The sequence below is a fragment of the Daktulosphaira vitifoliae genome, unplaced genomic scaffold (genome assembly GCF_025091365.1).
Source record: "Daktulosphaira vitifoliae isolate Bord-2020 unplaced genomic scaffold, ASM2509136v1 Scaffold_4, whole genome shotgun sequence".
Classification (NCBI taxonomy): domain Eukaryota; kingdom Metazoa; phylum Arthropoda; class Insecta; order Hemiptera; family Phylloxeridae; genus Daktulosphaira; species Daktulosphaira vitifoliae.
This window is the reverse complement of record NW_026099575.1, coordinates 24,808,257-24,832,278: the sequence shown is the minus strand read 5'-3', so window position 1 is coordinate 24,832,278 and position 24,022 is coordinate 24,808,257. Positions and strand designations below refer to the sequence as shown.

At 28.3% G+C, this 24,022-nt stretch overlaps 2 protein-coding genes across 4 annotated transcripts in view; both read right to left on the bottom strand.

Annotated features, from left to right (window-relative positions):
* LOC126904261 (uncharacterized) overlaps positions 1-6,757 on the bottom strand; it is a 53,415-nt gene extending 46,658 nt beyond the window's left edge. The window contains exon 1 of the mRNA XM_050683147.1: positions 6,594-6,757. The gene's annotated coding sequence lies outside the window, so the exon portion shown is untranslated. The remainder of the gene's footprint in view (positions 1-6,593) is intronic.
* A 256-nt stretch (positions 6,758-7,013) lies between these two features.
* Positions 7,014-22,781, bottom strand: LOC126904256 (matrix metalloproteinase-16). Of its 3 annotated transcripts, none has more exons than XM_050683135.1 (11): positions 22,368-22,781; positions 21,752-21,881; positions 19,917-20,024; positions 13,591-13,742; positions 13,305-13,458; positions 13,014-13,162; positions 12,748-12,940; positions 12,384-12,662; positions 11,312-11,493; positions 10,990-11,179; positions 7,014-7,604 (listed from the first exon to the last, which is right to left on the bottom strand). In XM_050683135.1, the coding sequence occupies exons 1-11, from the start codon at positions 22,467-22,469 to the stop codon at positions 7,480-7,482; spliced, it is 1,764 nt and encodes a 587-aa protein (XP_050539092.1). In that variant the 5' UTR covers positions 22,470-22,781; the 3' UTR covers positions 7,014-7,479. The 3 variants fall into 3 exon arrangements, with proteins under 3 accessions (XP_050539092.1, XP_050539093.1, XP_050539094.1); XM_050683136.1 differs by lacking the exon at positions 7,014-7,604 and adding an exon at positions 9,241-9,908; XM_050683137.1 differs by lacking the exon at positions 7,014-7,604 and adding an exon at positions 9,241-10,071 and having other exon boundaries at positions 22,368-22,780.
* Positions 22,782-24,022: the final 1,241 nt, after the last annotated feature.

Genomic DNA, 24,022 nt, shown 5'->3' with positions numbered 1-24,022 from the left:
ATTGCATAACCATCGCGCCGTGCTATGAATTTAATCGCAGAAAGTGTAATCCGAGGACTCGGTTTAAAATAGTTTTAGTATAATGCAGTTGTGCAGTTTTAATTAAAAAAAGTTAAAAACTGCGTGGGATAGTCGGTCGCTATATGAATACTGAAAAAAACTTTTTCGAGAAAGGAAAAAAAAGACTCAAATTGAAAAATTGATGTCGATGATGCCGACGGCGTAGGAAAAAACTTTGTCGCCAACTTTAAAATATTCAATTCACATAATTTGCCGTAAAAACCCTATCACTGGGCGTTGCGCTCCGTCTTCTTCCTCGCTCATTATTATCATTTGAAAGTAACGATTGTAATCTATTCGGAAGAGGCAAGGCGGTTGAAACGACAGCCTTGCGCTACCAACGAAAACCATTTTAAATCTTCCTTAACACCTCCATCCTAATTTTCTCCCGCATTATCCGTTATCATTGTTTCTTGGCATCCGTTCAGTACAGACACCACCGTATCATTCGACCTGCTGCCGTTAAAAAGCCACTCCCATCGAGAGATAAAACGGGTCGTTTCGTTCCCTCGAAATTATTGTCCTCTGCCGTCGAATCGACTAAATTTTATGTACACAAGCCAGAAGAAAATAATTATCTACCGAGCACTGACACATTTACCCGAGAAAATCATACAACATACAGCTTATAAAGTAATATCTATACTCCAATTGAAATTTAATATGGACAATGTAATTATTTTATCATATCTTGTCAAAAAGATCCGGCACAATCCAAATTCGTCTTGATGTAAAATAAAATGTATCTTTTTTCGATAAGTATACACAACTTGTATGGTAATCATTTATTATTATAGAATAAATAGCTTTTGGGTTAAGTAAAGTTTATTAAAAGTACAGGCGACACTTGTATTGTTTATTGCGAACATCAAGATAAATTAAATTGCTTCAGGTTTTTGAATGCCGGGTAATATTTTTCAACTGACATATCGGACGACTAATTTCCTAGTTGAAAATACTATCAAAGCCACATTGAACCTTACAATATATTATCTCTTAAAACATAAAAACTGCTAAATTAATACGATCGTATAACAATTTTCATTAAAAATTGACTTTTAACTTGCTAGTATAATAATGTTTAACTAAAAATCACAAGAAAAAAACATACATATTTACTCGGTTAGTTTTATGAATCATTAAACATACTTAAAATTCAGACCTACAAAATATGAAAAACTATAATGACCTTAGATTGAAAAGTCCAGATGGACTTTGCATTCAAAGGTAAGACATGTAATAGAATTTCGTTAAACTCGACAGTAAAAAATATATATATTGCATTTGAGACCTGAAAAGAAAAGAATTCCTTCGTGTAACATAATATTAAAAGGAATGTCAGTATTAATCATCGAATCATAAAATTGTTGCTGTGTTATTTCCAACTCTCGATTTTTCTCTGAATACTCAATCGAAGGATAAAAAATACGAGTGTTTAAATCTAGAGAACAGGATTTTCAGAATGCTCACTCAACCATTACAAGATTGTCTGATAATACATTTTTTTTAGTGGGTGAATATAAATAGAATCAATTCATATTGTACATCAAATCATTGGCAATCGTCACATTAAATTCAAGTTTTTTTATTGATTTTTCTTGTGTTATCGAAATATTTCATGACTCATGAGTTTTATAAAAGCATATTTCAACTAAAGAATTCAAACATTAGCCAGCCATAGAATTAATTTTATAAAAAAACATATACTCAACTTTAAATTAAATTTTTTTCAAGTAACAAAAAAGTTTTATTTTGTCTAATCAAAATAAATATTTAATAAAAATAATATTTGAAAGAACGCAGCGCCCGGTGGTATTCACGCGGGCTCGTTGTTTTATATACGTGTTAAGTCAGGCTATGTCGAGGATAAGGAATAAGGTGAGTGGTGGACTGTATTAATGAATGTAGAATGAATTTTATAATATAATTAAATGTATTATTCATGAATCATAAAATCTTATAAACACCAATGTGGATGGGGGGACACTAAAAAATATTGCAACAATGACACTAATATAAACAAATATACATATTTTTTTTTATTGCTTTATCAGCCCATAGCGGCCTCCCGCCAATAAAGAGGTTTCTTAACCATTTATACTCCGGGACGTGTGATTAGTCCATCGCCGGAGAGAGGTATGGCGACTCCAATTAGCGAACTGATCTCTCGTTCAGCAAATGAAGTCACCCGTGACCGAGTTTCGAACCCGAGGCAGTGCGCGTCAAACACTGCCGCGTTACCGACTCGGCCACACCGTTCCTCATAAACAAATAATAAATTATAAATGTGAAGACTTAGAAAGAACAAGCATCATACTTATCAACTAATATAATTCGGCTGATGATAATGTTGAATATTGAAAGGATCAATTGAAGTCGAATGCAAGTAGCTGACCAACGTGTACAATATGCTATGAACGGTACTGTGATGTATTTTAGAAAATATATAGACCCAACGGCAATATACTGAGAGCACAAGGGTGCGACAACCGCAATGGTGATATTTTACTTTTGCAACAAAACGAATACAAAACTACTGGTTCGCCATCGCCATAAAGCTTATAGCTAAAAAAACGCTAAGATGGCGGCGGCAATGTAGACATAGAGAGAAGACTGACAACAACTCGGTGTAGCACAATAATAACATAAGTAATCATAATACACAATTTCTCGACAGCACACTCGACCGAACTAATTTCTTATTTCCGGACTTATGTCTTGAACTAAATTAATTTATTGTAATTTCTTTAAACATAAATTTAATAATTTTTATTTATTCATTTATAAGATTCTTTTGAATGTGATAAAAGTATAATGTAAATAAAAACTTGATTCCTCATATGATTATTGTATGATTCAATTTTAATTATTCATTCATCATCTTTAATTTGATTTAATGTAAGTTATACACTCAATAAAAAAATTTCCGAATTTTTACATACGTGAATTGGAAGTTTTTAACGCAAATATGTAAGATAAAATTTGAATTAATAGTAATAAAAATGTTATACTCATATACAAACTTACGATATTGTGGGTTAAAATTACATTACTTGTAGGTAAAATAACGTGTATATTAAAATTTCATACTGACATATACAAATGTTTGGATCATTTCATACAAATTGAGAATATATTAACATCACATTCAACTAGCTTTAAATGCCATTTTACTGAAAAACTTATATTAATCTATTTATGGTTGAATTAACATACAAAAAAGTACATCCCAAACCTGTAGAAACTTTTATTTTGATTATTTATATCTTTTGTTTTTATCGCACATCTAAATTGTTTTATTTAAAAACTTACCTTCAAGAAAACTTTAAAAATCATATATCATTAGAGTACTTTATAATTTAAAAGTAAAAGGATAACACGATTTTGTGTTACCTTTATCTCTAAAAAAAAAAAAAATGAAAAGTTAATGCCTAAAAATAAACTTTATTAAAAAAAGCTAATTCTGAATAAAGTTAACTTTGACTTTAAGCAGTATTATCTGAGAATTCACGTAGCATCCAGTGGAAAAATTGTAAAATATCTGTTTAAATTACATTAATACGTTTATAATACTATACTTCTTTATTTTCAATAAATACTACTGAGCTTAAAACTAAAATACCTATTACAGTGGAGACGCAGCATAGTTGTGATAAGTATAGATTATAGTTTATTATCTCTTACATACTCTATTTCTAAACTCATTAAAATCAGTGTTTTTAAAAAACGATTATTTTTTTTTTGAAAATGCTAATTTAATTTCGAGCTATTATTTTCATTTCTAATATTAAGGTGCTTTATAATTTTTGTACGTAACTAAATTAAAATCAGGTTCTTCTGATGAACAAAACAACAAAATCATGTGAGAGTATTTTCATGGTCAGACATAAAAAAACAAATTATGGTAAAACTAATACTATTTCATTTTCATATTGAAGTTAAAACTAATAATATAAATATATTTTTTTAATTAATAAATTCTCAATTCAATTATTAAACTACTAAACTTATCAACTTCTAAATTGTTAAAATAGTTCATAACTTGGAGGTTTTGCTGTGAAAGGAAATTTGTATTCCTCATATTTTAATACTCGTAAAGAAACGATTATACCGGAATGTGCAATAATATTTTAACATTTTTATGATTCCAATGCAATATTTCATCTATGAAATGCATTATTAAATTTTTTTGTTTTGACTAAGACGAAAACTCAACCTTTGAATGAATTTCCATAAAATAATATTTATGTGTAAAAATGTGAGTGTTCATCTTAAGTTAAAAAAATTCTTAGTCACATATTGATTTTAAAACATGTATTTCTGTTTATGAACCAATCAACTATATATAACTAGTTTTTTTCGCTCATAAAAAGAATCAAAGTATTATTAAACAATAATAAAGTTCCGTTAATATTTATTCAAATATTTTTCCAATAAAATTTTCTGTAAAATACTTCATGGAATTAAAAAGCTTTGCAAAGCAATTTAATGAACAAAAAAAACTAATTAATTAATTAGGAACACGTCAAAATGTTTGTTATTAGTCCTTACTTGGAGTAAAAAGAAAATTATTAATACTTATGTGCATATTAGATAATTTTATGAAAAAATGTAAAAAATCTGTTTTTATATTGGTTTAAACTTATATTGTACTTTTATATTCCTGTTATTAAATTATGAAGTTTATTTTGCAATTTTTCGTTAAATTAATTCAAGTGTTAAATCAACACTTCATTCAAATATAAATATTTTCTAAATTAATATAGTATGTATGTATGAGGGTTTTTAGAGTAAGAACATTGTTATTATCCTAAACAGTACTTTACTGGTATATATTTAAAAATTCTGGAACTTATTTTTAGTTGCCCCAATGAAATATTATGTTTACTTCGCATTAATACAAGTGTATACATACACTCGAAGAAATAAGATAGGTACATACCATGTTTAATTGGGTTTGACTGGCTTTTGATGTCTTAATGAAGTTACTCTGCAGTCGTCTTTTCACCCCACTCGCTCATAGACACTCGATACCGCTCACGCATGCACTATGCACATTATAGCTTAATGGTATTTGTTTCGGTTGGAGTGTTATTAGATGTAGTCTTGATACAATTTCAAATACCTTTATAAATAGGACTGTTCAATATCCATAAATACTATTAAGTTACATGCATAGTACATTAGGGAAATTAATAGATTCATTGGAGGATTAAATTTATTGTATTAAATTTTGCTTTTTATATGCTATAAGTGTATTAAGTATTATCTTTAAAATAGTCTAAATATTTTCGTTTTATTTTTATCAAACATTATTCGATAAAAAGTCCAACGTTTATGAGACTTTAATCTACTAATAGCGAATTCTAAGAAATTCTTACAAAGTTTATCATAATTTATATTCTTAAAATAAATAAAAAATTTAATTATGCTCCCAAACTCACGCCGAAAACTTTTAAACAATAACCATCAGAACGATTCACTTGCAAATAATTCCTATCCTTAAAATACTTTATGTAATAAAATATCTAATAGCATTTCTAAATGAGTATATTTTACATCTACCTTGTTTAATTTGCTGAGTAAATTTTTCAGAATTCATTCCGAGTGCGTATACTGAAATTATCAAAATCTTAGTGAGCGCAATTTAATACAAAAGCCGTTCTAATACTTATTGGTTATTATGTCTATTTGGAATATTATAGTAAAATTCCTGCTATGGTGTTAAATCCTGGTAATCCGTTTACATAACGTTTATCTGTGGAGTTAGCCTTTCACAAAATATCAATTCATATTAAGCCTATAATGTTTTGTGTACACATTTATTCGACTGTTTTCATTGTTATAGCGCATTATTATTACGCCGTGCTTACACGTTTTACACAGCATAGGTAGGCGTTAATATTCGGTTTGCAAGCAATACTAAAGGCATTGTCACCAAAGGCCAAACAAAAACAGTTGATTGTTGTGGGTATGCGCTATCGTCATTCGACTGTAAACCACTGCACGGGCACTGCGGTGGATGGCGGCCAACATCGTTATCGCACGTTCGACTATAAAGCTCTTAACACATTTTACGTACGCGCATAAGTGATGGCGTGTTTAATTAGGCGTTATTGTTTAAAAGTTTTCAATAGCAGCCGCGGTGTCATCGGGTTGAATAAAACAAAAAACTTATGACTCCTCTTTAAGCGCGGCTCGAAACAAGAATAGATATCTCCTATACTCCTTGATCCGTACTAAGACTTTGCCGACGAGTATATATTTAGAACTTGATTACTTGTGATATTTTTTAAAATAAAAGTTTAAATGCACTAAACGGATTGGTCGGTGTGGTTGTTCTTCCACGTTTAACACTGTCAGCCATTAAAAACGATTTTAAGTCATTTTAAAATAAGTCGAAGTGACGCCTATATTTTGTTTGAATAAAAAGTAAGGCGCTCAGATATTCATAAAAATGATTATAATCCTTTTCCTAATACTTCTGTTCAAATAACGGAGTATAATTTTAAGATAAATAATTTAAAACTTACCTTAGCATTTAAGTTTAGGCTTTTTGAATCGACCATTTTTTATCACAATCATTACTAGATCCTGTGTTCCCCTACTGTGCACGAAACTCTACATTACATATCTAATAACAATGTTGTAAACGGCAGTAAAATATGACAAAATACGCCGTTTACTTATAAACAACTGAATCACGCGCATAATAACTTGTGTGCTTGTAGTCATATAAACGTTACGCAACAATTTATTATACAACGTGTTACCGTAGTTCAGTTAGATCAACTTTAGATACCACAAAACACAGGTATCCTCCAAACCACTGCGGTTATCTAATTTAAGTCAACCGCAGATTTCGATAATTGATAAATTTAATTAATTTATACTGATTTCTCTTTCAAAATTTTAAAATACTTTTATTTTTAATATAACTTTTATCTCAGTGATTCTTTTTTTTTTTTTTTTTGTTGCATCGAGTAAATTAGCACTTTAATTATTCAAAAATATGAACGTTCATTCATTCGTAATCAAAAAGAAGCTTTTAAAAACGGACAATGGTAATTATTCAGACAATTTTTTTTTTTTTTTTTTGTATTTCAATTCTATAAAAATAAATAAATATATTTTTTAAATATATCATTAAATTATTAAATACTTATTCATAAAAGCCTGTTTGTACAACTTCAAATTATTCGTAGTGAGCGATTTTTAAAATTATTTCATAATCAATATTATTTTATTTTGTCCTAAAACTAATGACATTTTAAAATAAAAATAATATACAAAGAATTAATACTACTTCTTTCACTATACTAGAAACTGTACACATTTTAGGAGAAAATAGCTTAATAATAAATATGTTTTGTATCACAGTTAGCAGTTGATTGCACAGGATATGTGCATGACGATTGCTCAATAGTTGACATACCACAGGAAAACAGTAATTGTAATGACGAAGAACTTTGACGTTTGATTTTCTGATCCATTATTAACGTCAGCTGTTCTTGGCATCGTCCGAGTTCTTTCATTTGGGTCACCTAAATATCGAAACAATTAAAAATCAGATTTTAAGTTTTATAATATTTGGTTTTACAAGGTATCTCAGGGGTGTGTGGTATTGGACAGAGAAGACGGATTCATTGTGAACGGTACTGACACTTGAATTATTTTATAGGGATACTTTATTCATATAAAATCGTCGAATGTATCTCTAAACAAGGCACTTGACCTTATTGATTGAAGCTGTTTGGAAAACCACAGTGTTATTTCATGTAGTGTAACAATGCGCTACCTAGTAGTTAATGTTCGTATTACGATACTCTAACAGAATAAATTACCAGTTGAACTGATTTTAATTATCTTTAAATACAATTTCACAGTTTTAGGACATCTTGTTTCCGTTTTTAAATTGACAAATATTCAAAAGTAAAAAAAACAATTATTACTAATTAACAATAATTGAATTTTCAAACTTACTTCTCCTTTCAAAAAAAAATTTATATGTATATGAAATTTATTTATTTTGAAATTCATTATCTACCATATTATTATACACAACATAAATCATTATTTTTTAAACATCAATATTTTTTTAAGTTAAAAAATAAGTTATTATTCTTTATACATAAAGGAAACATTGAAGAGTATCATGTTACTTTGGCTGGTTACAAAAGATGTAGGTGATATGAAATTTAAAGGAAAATGAAATAAAATAATTTTTAAAATTGACACATTAGTTTTTGAGGTAAAAGAGGCACATAAATACGTCTCTAACCCATACATATTTTAGCCACAACCCTGTTATGCCTCTAAACATAGATCCATAAAATCTACGGCTTTAGGTTATTAATACTATTTAACTGAAAAAATGTATAAATTACTCTTGAATTAATAACTTATATATCATTAGAGTCATGATCTCAAACTACCATTAAACGAAACCAGCGTTTGTTTTAACAGCATGACATAAGCGAAATTTCCTATATTTATATAAAAAGTAAATGATACCATTTTTCGCGAATAATTGTTAATACTAGCGATTTCTCTACGGGTATAATAATAGTTTTATAATTCCTTCAATTTTTTAAAGGATCTTCACATTCACATAATCGGATAAGCTTCATTTTCGTTTTCTTTTCTACGGAATCTTTTTCCGCACGACCGCCCTGCTGCAAAACCTCTTCTGCCTCACACAAACAGGCACACTTTTCTTGTGTATTTTTTTTTTTTGCTTTTAGCACACACCGCTACTATCGTTTATCTTACTTTCACGCTTCTTCTTATTAAGACTCTTTACGAACCTAATCAATTATTGTTCTCCACATCAATTTTTTTTCTGTCATACCATTTATACATAAAATATTTATGTACAAAATATTACATTCATAAAAATATACAATTAACATTTTTTTTTATTTCTTATTAACAAATAACGTAAAACCTAGATCATATAAAAAAAATATTTCGAAAATAAGACTGTACCACAAATCAATACCTCATCTAAAACAAAAATAAAGTAAAAAGGTAATAGCCAGTTTTCAAAATTAAAATGATTCCAATTTTACTTGATATCATCGTATTTTCTATGGCTGACAAAATGAAATAATGCATATGAAAACACTATATTATGTCACATAAATCTTAGGATGGAGGAGAAAATAAACAACAAAAAACTTCCACTCAAATGATTTTTGTATATTTTGTTATCAAACAACAATATTTCAATAGATACACACATTGAAATAGTGTCTCGATCGAACAATGTGTTAGAAATAAAACAACATTTCCCATTGGGCAATTATTACTTATACTAAATAAAATGTTATGTATAAATATTACTTTTATGATACATTGTCTCTGTAAGAGGTGAATATCATACAATAACATTATAAACATACAAATTACAAAACATATTTTATTAACATTTAAAATTAACTATTTATATTTTAGGATTTTATATTAGTATACAAATAATGCAACTATAACGAAGCGTATAAAATTCAGTCTTAAGTAAAAAATATTATTGACCCAAATACTGAACAAGTACAATAAAAAATATAATTATAAATACTTTTACCAAGCAAATTATTATTATTATTAAAAAAGTTGTACTTAAAGATTTTGATGTAAAATAAATACTCCTAAATATCAAGGTGACGTTTACCAGTTTTGCTGGTCAGTAATGAGTGAGACCAATCTCACATGTCTTGAAGATCTTGACGTACATGGTGTATACATTGGGTCCAATTAGAAACATTCAACAAACTTAAATCTAACAATTTTGGCGCACCTAAGTGCTCCATATCACAATATTAATTTTCTTCCATTACTGCCGCCATTTTCTGTTAACACAATCCAATTTTGATGTTTTTTAAAGATACAAAGTAGTATGACAATTAAAATTAATTTATTATTATCATAAACCATTTTTTGCCAGTAGTAACCAAAATCATTCATATGGCAGGCAGACCAATCAGCACTGAACGCAACAGATCTTCTACACAGCTATAATAGTGTATACAGAATAAATATACAGGTACTAATTACATAAAATCAAACTACTTTTATACCAAATAACATTCTACGAAAATTAAACTAAATAAAACAATTTAACTACAAGCAAATGTAAAAATACCAAACCATCTACAGCCACATATAAAAAACATGCAGGAATGATGAACACAAATAAAAAGTGTATTTCTGTGTAACTACTAATAATAATAGTACAATTGTAATTAACTAAATATTTAAACTATTTACTAAACTAAATAAATACTAATAATTTTTCTGTATTCAATTACTCCGCCAGTCATGCGTCGACTCACATAACAGTTTTGTAAAAAAAAAAAAAAAAATTAAAAACCGTCACTATTAAAATGCTTCTACTTTGTCGCATGCTTTCAATGTCCACTGCCAAAGCAGAATTTCAATAACGCATCGTTGACCATGATTTATGTATGTAATAAATTGTAGTGAAAAAAGCAAAAAAAACCATCACTGATAAATAATACTTAAGCACGCCAAGTGCAGTTCATTATAATGTGTGCAAAATCTCTATCATTAAACATAAATATATATTGACCTTTTTAAAATGTTCACGTTTATTATCAAAAGTATACCATGCAATAGTAAATGCATTGGATGTAAATTATAAAAATTAAACTTTTATATATATATGTAACGTGAAACATTCTTAATAAATGTATATACCCTTATGATTTTTCAGGATGATAATGGATGCGGAAGCAGTATAGCGTCGGATAAAAACAAGTTTTCGCATCTTACGGCGGCAATTCGTCCATTAAGATGATTAAACATAGTTGTTATAGGCCAGTTATAGTGTACAAGTTTGTATATATAAACGGGTGTAAAACAGTGACAAATCATAAAACGTCCCGGCCGTTTATCGGTAAATCTCCTCACCTGCGTCCAATATCAGGTCCCCAACGTCAGTATTTTGATTACCCTTGTGGTCCCGTCTCACATCCGTCCACGTCGGGCTGTGCACGCTGGGCGCCGCCGTAGCGTCCTGGTGATTTCCTTTGTTTGCAGCTCTGCATCCAAACCACCAGTAGCCGGCATTTCTGGGAAAAGGTGGGTCGGCTGTATCAACCTAAAATGAAATATAAAATTAAAATTGATGAATCAATGAAAATATGTGGACTTTGTCGTTTTTCATATGTCGCTCAATATTAAGAAAAAATCAAAGTTTGTAACTGATGAATTTATAAGCTAATAAACTTACAGCAAATGTTCTGTCATTAAATCTGTAATAATTTTCATCTTTGAAGAAATAAGTGTAACCGTTGGTGTAGTGCAGAGCAGCGTCAATATTGTCGGGTATTCCATCCCAGTTACTTATTGGTTTAGGGTAAGTACTCTTTACTGGTGGCTTTTGGGTTGGGTCAAATTTCCAGAATTTGGAACCTTAAATGCAAATAGAAATAGAAAATAAGATTATCAATGTAATAATATTTTTTTCGTTTTAACTAGCTGTCACAATCTGTAAACAAAAAAGCTATTCTAAAGTTTTGTGAACCGTTTTGAGTGGAAGTAAAATACAAAATGTCTGTCGGTTACATAAGCATGTCACTGACGTCGGTTGAAAAGTTTTGTTTGCAGTTATATATTTATAAACACTACGAAATATAATAATAATCATACGTCTTATGTTTTAATCATGTTCGAGCATCAGAAACGAACAACGATAATACATGTAAAAGAACTTTTGAAAAGAATAATAACCATATAAGAGTGGATTTGAAGAGTGTTAAGAGTGCAACACAAAAGAGGAAACGAGCTCATTAGTAAAACTGGATGTGCCCAAAGCAATAAGTATCATACATAATAGAAGAAATGCCAAATGGGTGTGAATAAATATGACTGATTTAAGAAAGTAGAATAAATAATACATAAAAAGGTAAAGTAAAGATTAAAGGTAGAGTTATAAAACAAAAGATTTAAAGGAAAACACCGCGAACGAGGGCAACAACATAAAATTTGGACGAGGAATAATATATTATGTTATTCTTCGTTATGAACGGTGATTTGACGTTTTCAAAAATAGTTTATCTTTAAAAATCGAGACGTTCTTCGAAATAAATTAAGTAATTATTTTTCTTCGTGCTCCATTTTAAAAAAAATTTCTGTCAAAAAATGTAATTAGAATAGAATGTTTTCTAACAAGGTAAAAAAAAATAAGTATGTGTACTCTTGACAAAGCATGTCCAACAATATTTGTCATAAACTCTAGTTTTTTTAAAAATTAGACAATGTTTAAAAACGCTATAGTTTGACAAAATGATAAAAGAGCTTACCTTTGAAAAAGTATATTTTTCCATTTCCGCTCCAAACCAATGCAGCGTCTACGTTGTTTGGGATACCGGTAAATCCGTCGTCTATTTCTTTTGGATACCCATCGTCCATCATTGTGCCAGTATATCTCCAATATTTAGAGCTCTTGAAAAAATAAGTTTTTCCATTCTTATAGGTAAATGCTGCATCGATATTACCAGGTAAACCAGACCAAGTACCCGTTATAGATTTAGGATATCCTTGCGCTAATCCGTCTTGCGTTAGCTTCCAATAATAGTCGCCTGTTAATAATATAGCTCAAATTATAATTCAATAAATCGACTGTATCATTAAATAAACACATCATCAACTGTTTACATCCTTTACCTTTGAACACAAACGTGTCACCTTCAGCTGAATTGAACAGAGCATCCACCTTCGAATCGGCGCATAATTCAGCGTCACTACCTTCCGTCGGTGCTTCTTCGGTTGTTGTTTTCTTACCTGATCCTTGACCAGTACTGTCTTCGTCATCATCGCCACCATGATTTTCATCGGAGTTATTTGAGCCATAAAGTGCCTAAAAAATAGAACAAAATGTGTAATCTATTAAATGATCTATTTAAAAAATATCCTAGAATATCCGTATTAACCTGAATTGCTTCTATGTCATCGCTGTCAAGATTAAAAGACGGATTATAACCTCTGTAAAACGGTGCCATCAGTGCTGATCTTACGTCAGAGTGGGATAAGCCTAAAGAATGACCGAATTCATGAGCTGCTACTTGAAATAAATTTGTTCCTGTAACGAAAATTTGGGATATTTTTTATAAAAAATGTAAAAATATGACAAAACTTTTAACACGCCCATATTTTATATGGGCTATATATTAAAGTGCTATTTTTTTAATTATTAGAAACGATTTTTTTTTTATATAGTTTACCTTTAAAAGAACCAATGGACCATTTTTCCGAATCGTCGAAATGAGCATCGCCTCCATATACTGGGAAAAAAGCGTGAGCAAGAGTACCGCCTGGACCATCAAAAGGATCACCATCACCATGTTCACCTTTTTCAAACCTAATCTCAATATGAACCTGTTATAATAAATTTCTAAAGTAAATATTTTTGCCGATTAATGTTTTCATATTTCATTTAAGTAACTACTTGATAAACTACTTTATCATGGAATGTGTTTATTTTAATCTAAAATGAAGTATATGTTATACCTGTCCAGATTTTTTATGAGTGAATGTCAAAGGTGTTACTCCTGACCATACTTCAAAAGCTCTGCGAATTTCATCATCTGTTTCCGATTTACTTATCATTTTGGGATACTTTGATATTCTATACGTTAAATCTTTGACCCTCCACCTGCTACCTATAAATAAACATTATTAATGAATTATTGCGTTGTACGTCATGCTACATATATGCACCACATTTCAATAAGAATTATGGAAGTGACCCGATGTATAATAACAATTAGAGTTCTAAGATGATTAATCAAGTTGTATCTAGGCTAAAATAAGTAAATACAAAGTGTACCTAACCTTAATAACAATTATCATTCATGGCAGATTATGTAATATACTCGCGTGACAACTACGACATTGATTTAATCGCATTTCCTGAATCCTACAACGTTGAATATGTTGTTATTATTATTATTTTTTTCACAAAGAAACTACGATATTTTAGATTTATTATTTTGATCGAACATACGTGTGCTTGAGAAAATGACGCCCGATAAATTCTCCACGGAAATTCGTTTCACACTTCACTACAGACGGGCACATGTAAAAGAGCGTAAAAATGATTTTATAATTTTAGCAACTACTTAAATGTATTTTAGATTTTTTTCTAAATTTGCAATTATATGTCTTACAATTTATATCTTTAGCGATTTTTTTATTGCAAAGTAAGTACCTAATAAATACATGCTATCAATTGGTCATGGCGTTACGCGATTTACTGTTTTGATGTTGGAAACGACACTGTTGTCACAGACAAATATCCCCCCATAATAAATATCTTTGAAACATATTTTTTGTATGTAACATTTAACCAAGGAAAGTTTTCTACGAAGGTCTTGGTCATTCTGTTATTTAATTTTAGAAGTTGTCAGTCCAAGTTTTAAATTATTCAATTCATAAATAAAAACAAACATTATTTAGTATTTAACTATAAAAAATCAGAAAGGTGAGACGTAAAATTCTGAAGAAAAATATTGTGTTAAATATTTTTATATTAATTACATTCTTTAATTAAAGAATATAATTAATAATTATTTAACCTCCACTTTAAATTTTATTGTTATATTACAGATAATTTTCTAATAATTTTATTTTAAATTATAAAAAAACTATAAACGTTTATTTTTTTTTAATCATACATATATTATAATACTGAAAGTATTTATTTACTTAAAACGTATGAGTAACTTCTTTAGACGTTATACATAAGTGTTAAGTTCTTTTGCAATTCAATTAAAAAAAAATTAGTTTAAAAGATTTTTATTTACTATGAATTATTTATTAATGAGGAGTCCATGATTCTAATGGAAAATTCTTGTGAATTGATCAATATAGCGAATTTTTTTTTATAGTATTATTATTGACATTTTTAATGAACCAAAATGTAAGTCACGTGTGAAAAACTTGTGTGTCTCTTTGTATAAATTATATAACGAATGAATAGATATTTGGGTTAATGAGCATTGTGGTTCAAATAATTTATATTTGCCGTCAAGTTTTAATATAAATCGTAAAAAAGTTATAATCATTATTATATGAACTTTATCAATTTAAATAATTTTAAAATATATTTTTAGTCAATATTTTAATATCTGAGTATTTGTTTTTATAAATTTTACTATTATTTAAAACTAATGAAAAATTGTTCCAATCATTTTAAATATAATATTACCATAAAACAAATACTGATCTCTTCTCATAGTAATACGATAAAAAATTATTGATAAAATTAGTCATACATTGTATTCTACTCGATGAAATGTTCATAATATCTAATTATATTTATGTAAATATGATAGGACAAAGATATAGAAATAACGTTTTGTTCTTTATCCTTGACATTGACACCACGCACGGTCAATTTTATTTTATCTCACAAAGTAGTATAACTTTTGAATATAAATTTTCATTGCTTTTTATAATAAAAAAATTAAACAAAAATGTTTTAAAATATGATGTTCCTCTTGAACTATCATTATTATTGAATCGAGGAAGTTATTTTTAACTAAACTACACGTATTTTTTTTTCAGCGAAAAAATATGGCACAAATTTTATGACTTGGAGAATTATATGGTTTTATTTTTACTCAGCCATTGTTATTTCGATTTCAGTCATATATTGCATGACAATAACAATATTTGACCACACTCCGGATATCCTACATCCTATGTCCTAACTTAAAGCGTGACGGATTCAAGCAAAACACAAGTACCTAATATTCGTTACATACCTCATAGTAACATTTAATATATCTATTTTTAATAATTTATTTATCACAGATCGAAGTGATATAACTAATCACGTCTGTATAAATAATGGATTTATTTTCGGGGTCTTTACTTGTGAAATTTAATAAATCAAAAAAATAATAAATATTTATTATATTTTACTCTTTATCTCTCTCTAAGATTAACGAACATATGACAAGTTCAATAACTTTTAATCCGATTAATATTTTACGTTAATTTCTTTATTAAATAATTTTTGTACTTGAAGACAACACAAATAATATAACATACCATATTTATTAAATTATTAAAAAAATAAAAAAATTTGAAATTTACTAAAAATTTAAAAAATAAATGATAACTCAAGATACTGAAAATAGATTCTAAGGGAAAAATTGGTAAAATGATATCTTATTAATGTTCAGAAGTAAATTATTTGTACCATTATAAAGTTTGTGAGCATTTTTGTATGTTTTCTTTCGATATCAAACATTGAAAAATAAATTGAGAAAAGGGAAGAAAATGAAATTTTTCCACACTAAATATTAATTTTAAGTACGTAACTTTTTCCATGAAAATTATCTACACTTAAATAAGCACCTGTAATTGAACATAAAAATTCTGAGTAGTAACAAATTTTATACTATATATAAATATACTATATATAATATACATATTTTGTACCTAAATCATTTAAATAAAAAAGTGCATAAAATAATTGTTCTTGATTTAAATCTATTAAAATATTTATCTAAACATGATGCTCTTTTGTATAATGTTTTTATTTCTATTTAATTTATAATCTAAATAAATTTTCCCATCTAGTAAAATGTTGTTCTCATAATGAAGTGTTAATTCTTCTAGATAACATAATTTGAACGATATAGCTTACTTTTGCAATATTTTTTTAGAAATATAAATCTTATGGTACTTATTAATTTTTCATTTTCATAGAATATTTTTTTCATTCAAATAATGAATACCAATAATCTTTTTTATACTATTAAACATTAATACAGTAAATTTCTTTAATAATATTATACTATAAATATATTTTTTTAACTCATATCATAAATATGATAAATTTTATAAACATAATAGTAAAAGAACAAATTCTACACCTTTTCTATTACCAAAATAATATTTTGATAAAATTGAAAAATCACCTATTAAACTATTATTTGCTATAATAGATTTAACATTATACATACATCACAATTAGTATCTTCTAAAATCATCAATTTTTTCGAAAAAAATATTATAGAATAACCAAAATGAAATTATTAATATAAATATTTTGTTTTACTAAAAAAAAATGAATTCGTTTAAAAAGTTTCAGAAATACTTTTTTCTTTGAAAATTATAGGAAAAGTATTTTTATTCGAAAATATGAAATTTCTCAGACTACTAAATGTTATGAAATTAATTTTTAGTTTTAATTATAAACCTACCTAGTATAACACTGCTCATGAGGTGATTGATAATGTTTATAAGGTGTTTGTGGATAAACGAGTATATGGTCCAATAAAACTCATAATGCGACAGTAATATATACATTAAGTATTTTTTAAGAGGATATTTCATTATAATGTAAGTTTAAATTTATTTTCAGAAAATTTATCAACAATGTTATATTGAACTATTTATGACTCTAACACGACATAGATACATAAAATAATTCTCATTAAAGATAGCTTTAGAAAAAACCTATCATACCCGCTCTAGGTATCACAACACTTATATTTCAATGAGTATTAATCGTTATGTAGTAATCGACGAATCAAAAATGTTTGTTATCTAAAAGCTAAAAATGACCATTTAGAAAAATTAAAGAAGTAAAAATAATTTTTTTTTTTTGTTATTTGAGACAAATAATAATATACATACGTTTAAAATTCGTAGTCCAAAAATGTAAAAATAATTTTTAATTAAAGTAACGCATAATATTTATTGAATCAATAATTAAATATGTCAAAACCCTGTGAGATATCTGCATATATAAAGGAAAAAACCCTATAAGACCCCATTATTTATATTAAATATATTATATTTAATATATCTATAATTAAATGTTGTATAATTTTTACACTTTGTGTTGATGTATGATAAAATTAATTACATAATTTGATAAAATCACAAAAATACCTTTGCTTTTAATAAATTTATCATTTTGAAACACTATATTTGAAAGGATTTCGTTGTTATTTGACCTACCTAAACAAAATCTTAAAGAAAAAAGTTGGTCATCCGGGTCATGAGCATATCAAAATATCGTCATGATTTATTAAATAGATTAAATATTGTTTAATTTTTAAATACTATTGAGATGAATGAAGCATACCTAATCATAACAATTTCATTACACAAACTCTCTCGCTGTTTCTCACAAGCACATTGTACAGCTATAATATAAAAACAGGTGATCGGTTTTTGGTATCGAATTTACACTTTTAATGCAACCAATACATGAATGGACAATTTTAAGAGCAATGGAAACTCAAAATAGAATAGCGGAAAACCAAAAAACGTTACTTTTTATACAATGTGTATAACATGTTACATAGCACAATTGAGTCGTAATAAACGCATATATTCTTATTAAATTTTACCTATTTAGATTGTCACCGCAGTACGAATGTTATATAATGCTGCCGGTACGATATTTTGTCGGCCACAAGTGTACGTTATGCGTTAAATAACACGGTATGCGGCAGACACAAGAGTGAAAGAGCGAAAACGATAGAGGAGAGATGCGGATACGTAAATGTGTAGGAGTGTGTTGAAAAAAGGGTCGAGAAAAACAATATTGCGTTGTTCCCTTCTCACAAATATATTTCTTTAACCGCCAATGTATTTGTCCTTTTGTCCGAGACCGACAAGACAAGTGGAAAATTGGTCGCATTGAACTTGACAAAAACACATGCAAAAGAAATTTAACATTTTTTCAGTCCCTAAAAGAGAACCCCAGGTAAAGTGTGTCATCGTCTGTATATATTCTTTCATTTTTCACTGAACATGATTCTCGACGATCGAGAACAATAAAATAGAACCGCAATCCTGACAGATTGTGTATGACTAGACGTGGTTATCATAACAAATATTCGATAAACAAAAAATTCAATACTCATTTATCGTAAGCATATGCGATATCATCCGATATAAAAGTTGAAATATTTCCCTAATACTTTGAAACATTTTTTACACATACCGGCACAAATTTAACTTTTTCTAGCTTACAAATAATCAAGTTTCAATTCAATTAAAAAAAAAATTACTTAAACAATTGTTATTATATAATTATTGTGGCAATTAAAATATAAAGATATAATGTTTTCTGACTAATAAATTTTAAGAAGAACGATTGGTTCAAACTCCCTTTTTTTATTAAACATTAAGTTTATTCCATTGAGTTTTCTTTTCAAAAAATAACTTTAATATTATAACAATGAGCCAACTAAAATAATAAAAAAGTTTAAATACCTCAAAGAAATAATATAATTAAAATGTATTTACAGGCGAAATAAATATTTAATTATTTCGGGAAGTAATATGTTTTAACCACAAACGTTAAAATATACTTAGAATTTTTAGACAACAACTTAAAACCAAAATTTAACTTGATTTTATTTTTTTATGTATATACAAAAATTAAACAAGAGTTGTTTATTTCTAAAAATATTATTCAAATTTTTACCATGTACATCTTTTTTAGCAGAATTTAATTACGTATTTATAAAACTGTATCATTACAATTAATTTATGTGTTATAATAAGATATTTTACATATATTTAGTTTCTCAAGTATCAGTTACTTTTTTTTAATTTATTACAAACAAATTATGGTAACGCGTTAATTTGATATTTAAAGTTGTGTGAAAACATTAAATATGTGTCAAAAAACATTTATTAAAAATAATAAATAATTAATGAAAAAAATGTAGCTAGCAAGGACACAACCGTTAACTTTGTATAGAATTACTCGAAGAATTTTATTCATCATTACCTGATATTTTATTGTTGAACCATAATTTATTTTAAATCCCAGTATCTAAATTAGCTCATATATTTACCTTGTAGTGCGTATCTTCTGGACCGGGAGTCAGTGGCAAAACCAACTTTGTCTCGAACACCACACCTGGGCATGGTCATGTAGTGCAGCGTATCATCATCCAAATGACCTTCAAAATAAATAAAAACATCCAATTAAAAACAAATAAAAAATATGTTTAATATATTCATCTAACGAGGGAGACCTAACAACTACAAAGATGGTGGACATCCAAAAAGGCAATCACCAGCTGAGCTTATGTTCAGCTTAAGACGGCCGCGTGTGCATAATTTATATTCAAACAGAATTCTTAAGTGATTGTTTTTTGTGCTCCGATAGACTCGACGAATCCATAGACAATCAACCGGCCATTATGGACGTTGTTACAAGGTTATTTATCACATACGTGCAAAGCTTGTCTTCCGCAACATTTCTAATTTTGAAATTATTCGTATTTGTATCACGCGTTGTATTAATTATTTAATATTGCCCGACATGAAAATATATTTTACAGCAATAAATTGATTAATTTCATTAATCGGATGGAATGTATAAGTATGTTTTTGGAGATTGAATTTGCCAAAGTCTTGCAAGTTTTCAAACTAAAATGATAAATTTCGTATCGTCTGCGAGCATACCAGATTCATTAATAAACTTTCATTAATTTTATACGGAACAAGATGGTATTGAAAAAAAAAATGTCAGCATCAATCTCTTTTACCCCACGTAAAATGTATTGACATGTAAATTGTAGAGAGTTATCAATACATGGGGTAACTAAGCGGTATGATTTATCAATGAATCGTTCGTATGCCGTTAATTACAATTGAAATGTTGTATCCGAAAATCTAATCAGTGTATAAATTAAAATCATAAAATGTTAATAATTGTACTGTATAGTTTTCTAATGACTAACTGCCTTAGTATAAATGTTATTCCAATCGCGCAACGCTATAACAGTCATTATTATGAACTTTGTTAAAATAATCACTGTCGCAGTTCTACGTCTGGCAGTATTTTACAACAATGAAATATTATAGCGAAAAACAATGCACATTATAATTGAAAACATTTTGAGTGTATTACATATTTCTCTATAACTCGGAATGATGTATGTTAGTTTGATTTTTTATAGTAAAAGTGAATTCATATAATGACAATTTAATTAGTGCTTTCATGACCGAAATCGATAGTACTATAATTTAAAGTGATCTGATTATTTTCTGTGGCATTACTATTTGAATTTTAACTTTAATCCGTAATATCTGTAATCCACATTTTAACAATTCATTTATAAAATAAGTCGTTAAAGTAACATATTTATTTCAAAGTTGCTGGTGATTCAAAACGTTAGTAGTGATTTACATATATTTTTAATAAAATGTTTGTATGTAATCCCCGTAGTCTGTGATGTAGCTTAGTTTTTTTTTTTTTTATGAATTTACCGATTTGTCTAAGCCAGGGGGAAAATGAATTTTTTGTCGCAAAATTTTTATACCGATTTTATTGGAAAACACACATTGCGATTAATAACCATGACAGTGGTCCGTATCAAAGAAGGTCATTAATCTTTGCGCATTTGCCCTTGAGCTATGTAAAATGAATCACTGAAATAATGTATTTTACAAGCATCGTGTAAGCTGCCGACAGTTTTTTTCCGTTTAATAATATGAAGAGGAGAAAAATGTAGATCTCCGTATTATCTACAAATTTTCACATCACTTGGACACTTTGAGATTCAAATTTAAAAATGTTCAAGTTCACTGACACTTGACGTTCACATATCGAAGAACGTTGCGGTTTTATTGTTAAATTGATTGAGAAAATTAAATTTTAAAACAAATAAATCCCGTTTACCTGTCAGGTTTAAGCCGGCGAACGACTGAAACTCCATGAGAGCCTTGGCCATGGTCTCTTCAGACATGATATGGCCGGAATTAGGATTTTTCATTGATGGGCTTAAGTAACCGTACTGCGACAAATACATCTGAAATTTATAAATCATTTTTATTGAATTTCCGTAACACGTCATCAACACTTAAAATTAATCACATCGTTCAAAAAAATTACCACGTAAAGGTTAAATTACATAAACGAACTTTGTACATTATTACGAAATTTTCTTAAGTATTCCTTTAGTCAAATTAATTCTCTCGTTTGTATAAAATGTCCATGAATATAAATGTTTTGAAACGATCACTGATTTTTTTATCTAATAGTATTTAACAATTATTTAAACGTGGCCAAATTTCTAAAATGTTTTACCATAAGTAATAAAACAGTAGCGGCTTTTAAACAAAAACCTTCCGGTAATTGAACTATAAGCATTTGAAAGTATAAAATTGTTTTTCGTTAAAAAAATAACAATAATTTGCCGATAAATAAATAACCGCAGTATTAAGTGTACTCAAGTCTTTCAGTTCCGCCAATAGAACAGCACAAAGAATCCGTTAAAGTTTATATATGTACTCACCATTGCTTGGGCGTCAGTCTGGACGGCAGCAGCGTATCCCGTTAGGCACGACAACAGCGCCAAGACGCTAACCACTGCAAGGGATTCGTAAGCCATTGTCATCGTATTGCAATGGTATTATTTTAACAACACTGAGTATTACAACGAAATTACTCGCGCGAACTACCTGATAAAAAAAGTCGATCGGTATTTTCGCGGAACTCGTAGCGTCTTCAGATACAATGTCAAAAGCGTTTATCGGTAATGAACATCAAACCGATGGAGACTTATGACAATACCAAAAGGGAAACAAATCACGAAAATACGTGCTAATTTCCCGACGGTCGACAAACGCGCGTAAACGAGTGTAATGAACACGGACAGACCCGCTGAGGAGACACGTCGCTACTCTGCGGCTGGCCGCACAGTCCGACGCCTATTATATATGAGTCCCCCACACCAACGTTGCAGCAGCCGGTTGCCGGAACACTCAACGGGACAACGTAAAAAAACGAGACTACCGTGCGCGCGAACCGTTTTTTTTTCTTGTGGCGAAAAAGTCATAACGTTTCGCCGAGTACACGAGTCTATCTAAATTGTTTCCGAGCACGTGTTGATCTTCGTCTACCTAACGTCGCATCGTTATGGCCGACTACAGAAATATCTATATATTTTTTAACTGTTTAAAACATAATTAAACAGTTTTAAATGACCAATTTCAAATGTTTGGTGTTTTAAACACCGCGTGTTTAAACTAGATACCCTTTTCCTTGAGGCCCAAATCGCTTTTAATAAGATTCTTTTAAAACACGCGCTTACTAATTAGATTTTAAATTAATAACAATACGATTTAGGGACAGTTTTAAGGTAAAAGCTTACCAATAACATTGTATAAATTTAAAAATAAAATTCAAAAAACTTTTATTTTCCACGAAAAATGTTAGTGTTTACATAATATGATGACGGGTATACAATTAAAGTATAGTTTTTAAAGTGGCATCAGAGTTGTACTTAAATTACAATTTATTAGAAAAATTTTATTTTACAAATATATAAACATTTAAACAGTTCAGAGATTCTTATGTCATAAATAATTAAACAATTTATTACTTAAATTTGTATAATTTCACCGCAAAATATTTTATGAGTCATGTGAATTAAACATATTATTATTTATTTTCCGAATCTAGTATATACTAACAAATGTGAAAGTAGTGATCTACGCTTAGTATTTAAATGACTAATAAAATTAAAACACATGGTTCAAAATAATGTGTTTTCTATTTATACAAATCGAATATTCTCTGCAAAATTTATACAATAAAATTATATAAATAAATAAAGAAGTATTTATTAAAAAGTATATTACGCTTAAATGGTTGTTAATGATTTATATTACAGATCATTAATATTAAAGTAAATTAGTATTTTTTTTTTTAATCGCAATTTAGTAAATTTTAAATATTCTCTATTTATGGTTTTTATTTTTTTAAAACTTAATATTGTAGTAATGATGGGAGTCATAATATTTTTAGAATTATGTATCATTTAATTAAATCGAATATAATTGACAACACAAACGGTGTAAGTCATGTACATGCTATTGTAAAATAACAATAGATAATGTTCAATTACAATGCAGACAGCATATTATCAATTAATTTCGATTGAGAATT

Excerpts from the sequence above, each read along its gene's own strand:
- LOC126904256 (XM_050683135.1), bottom strand. The coding sequence starts at position 22,469 with ATGACAATGGCTTACGAATCCCTTGCAGTGGTTAGCGTCTTGGCGCTG. Across the intron at positions 13,743-19,916 it reads CAGAAGATACGCACTACAAG|GTAGCAGGTGGAGGGTCAAA; the intron begins GTAAATATATGA and ends GTTTATTTATAG. Across the intron at positions 11,180-11,311 it reads TTAATGACAGAACATTTGCT|GTTGATACAGCCGACCCACC; the intron begins GTAAGTTTATTA and ends ATTTCATTTTAG.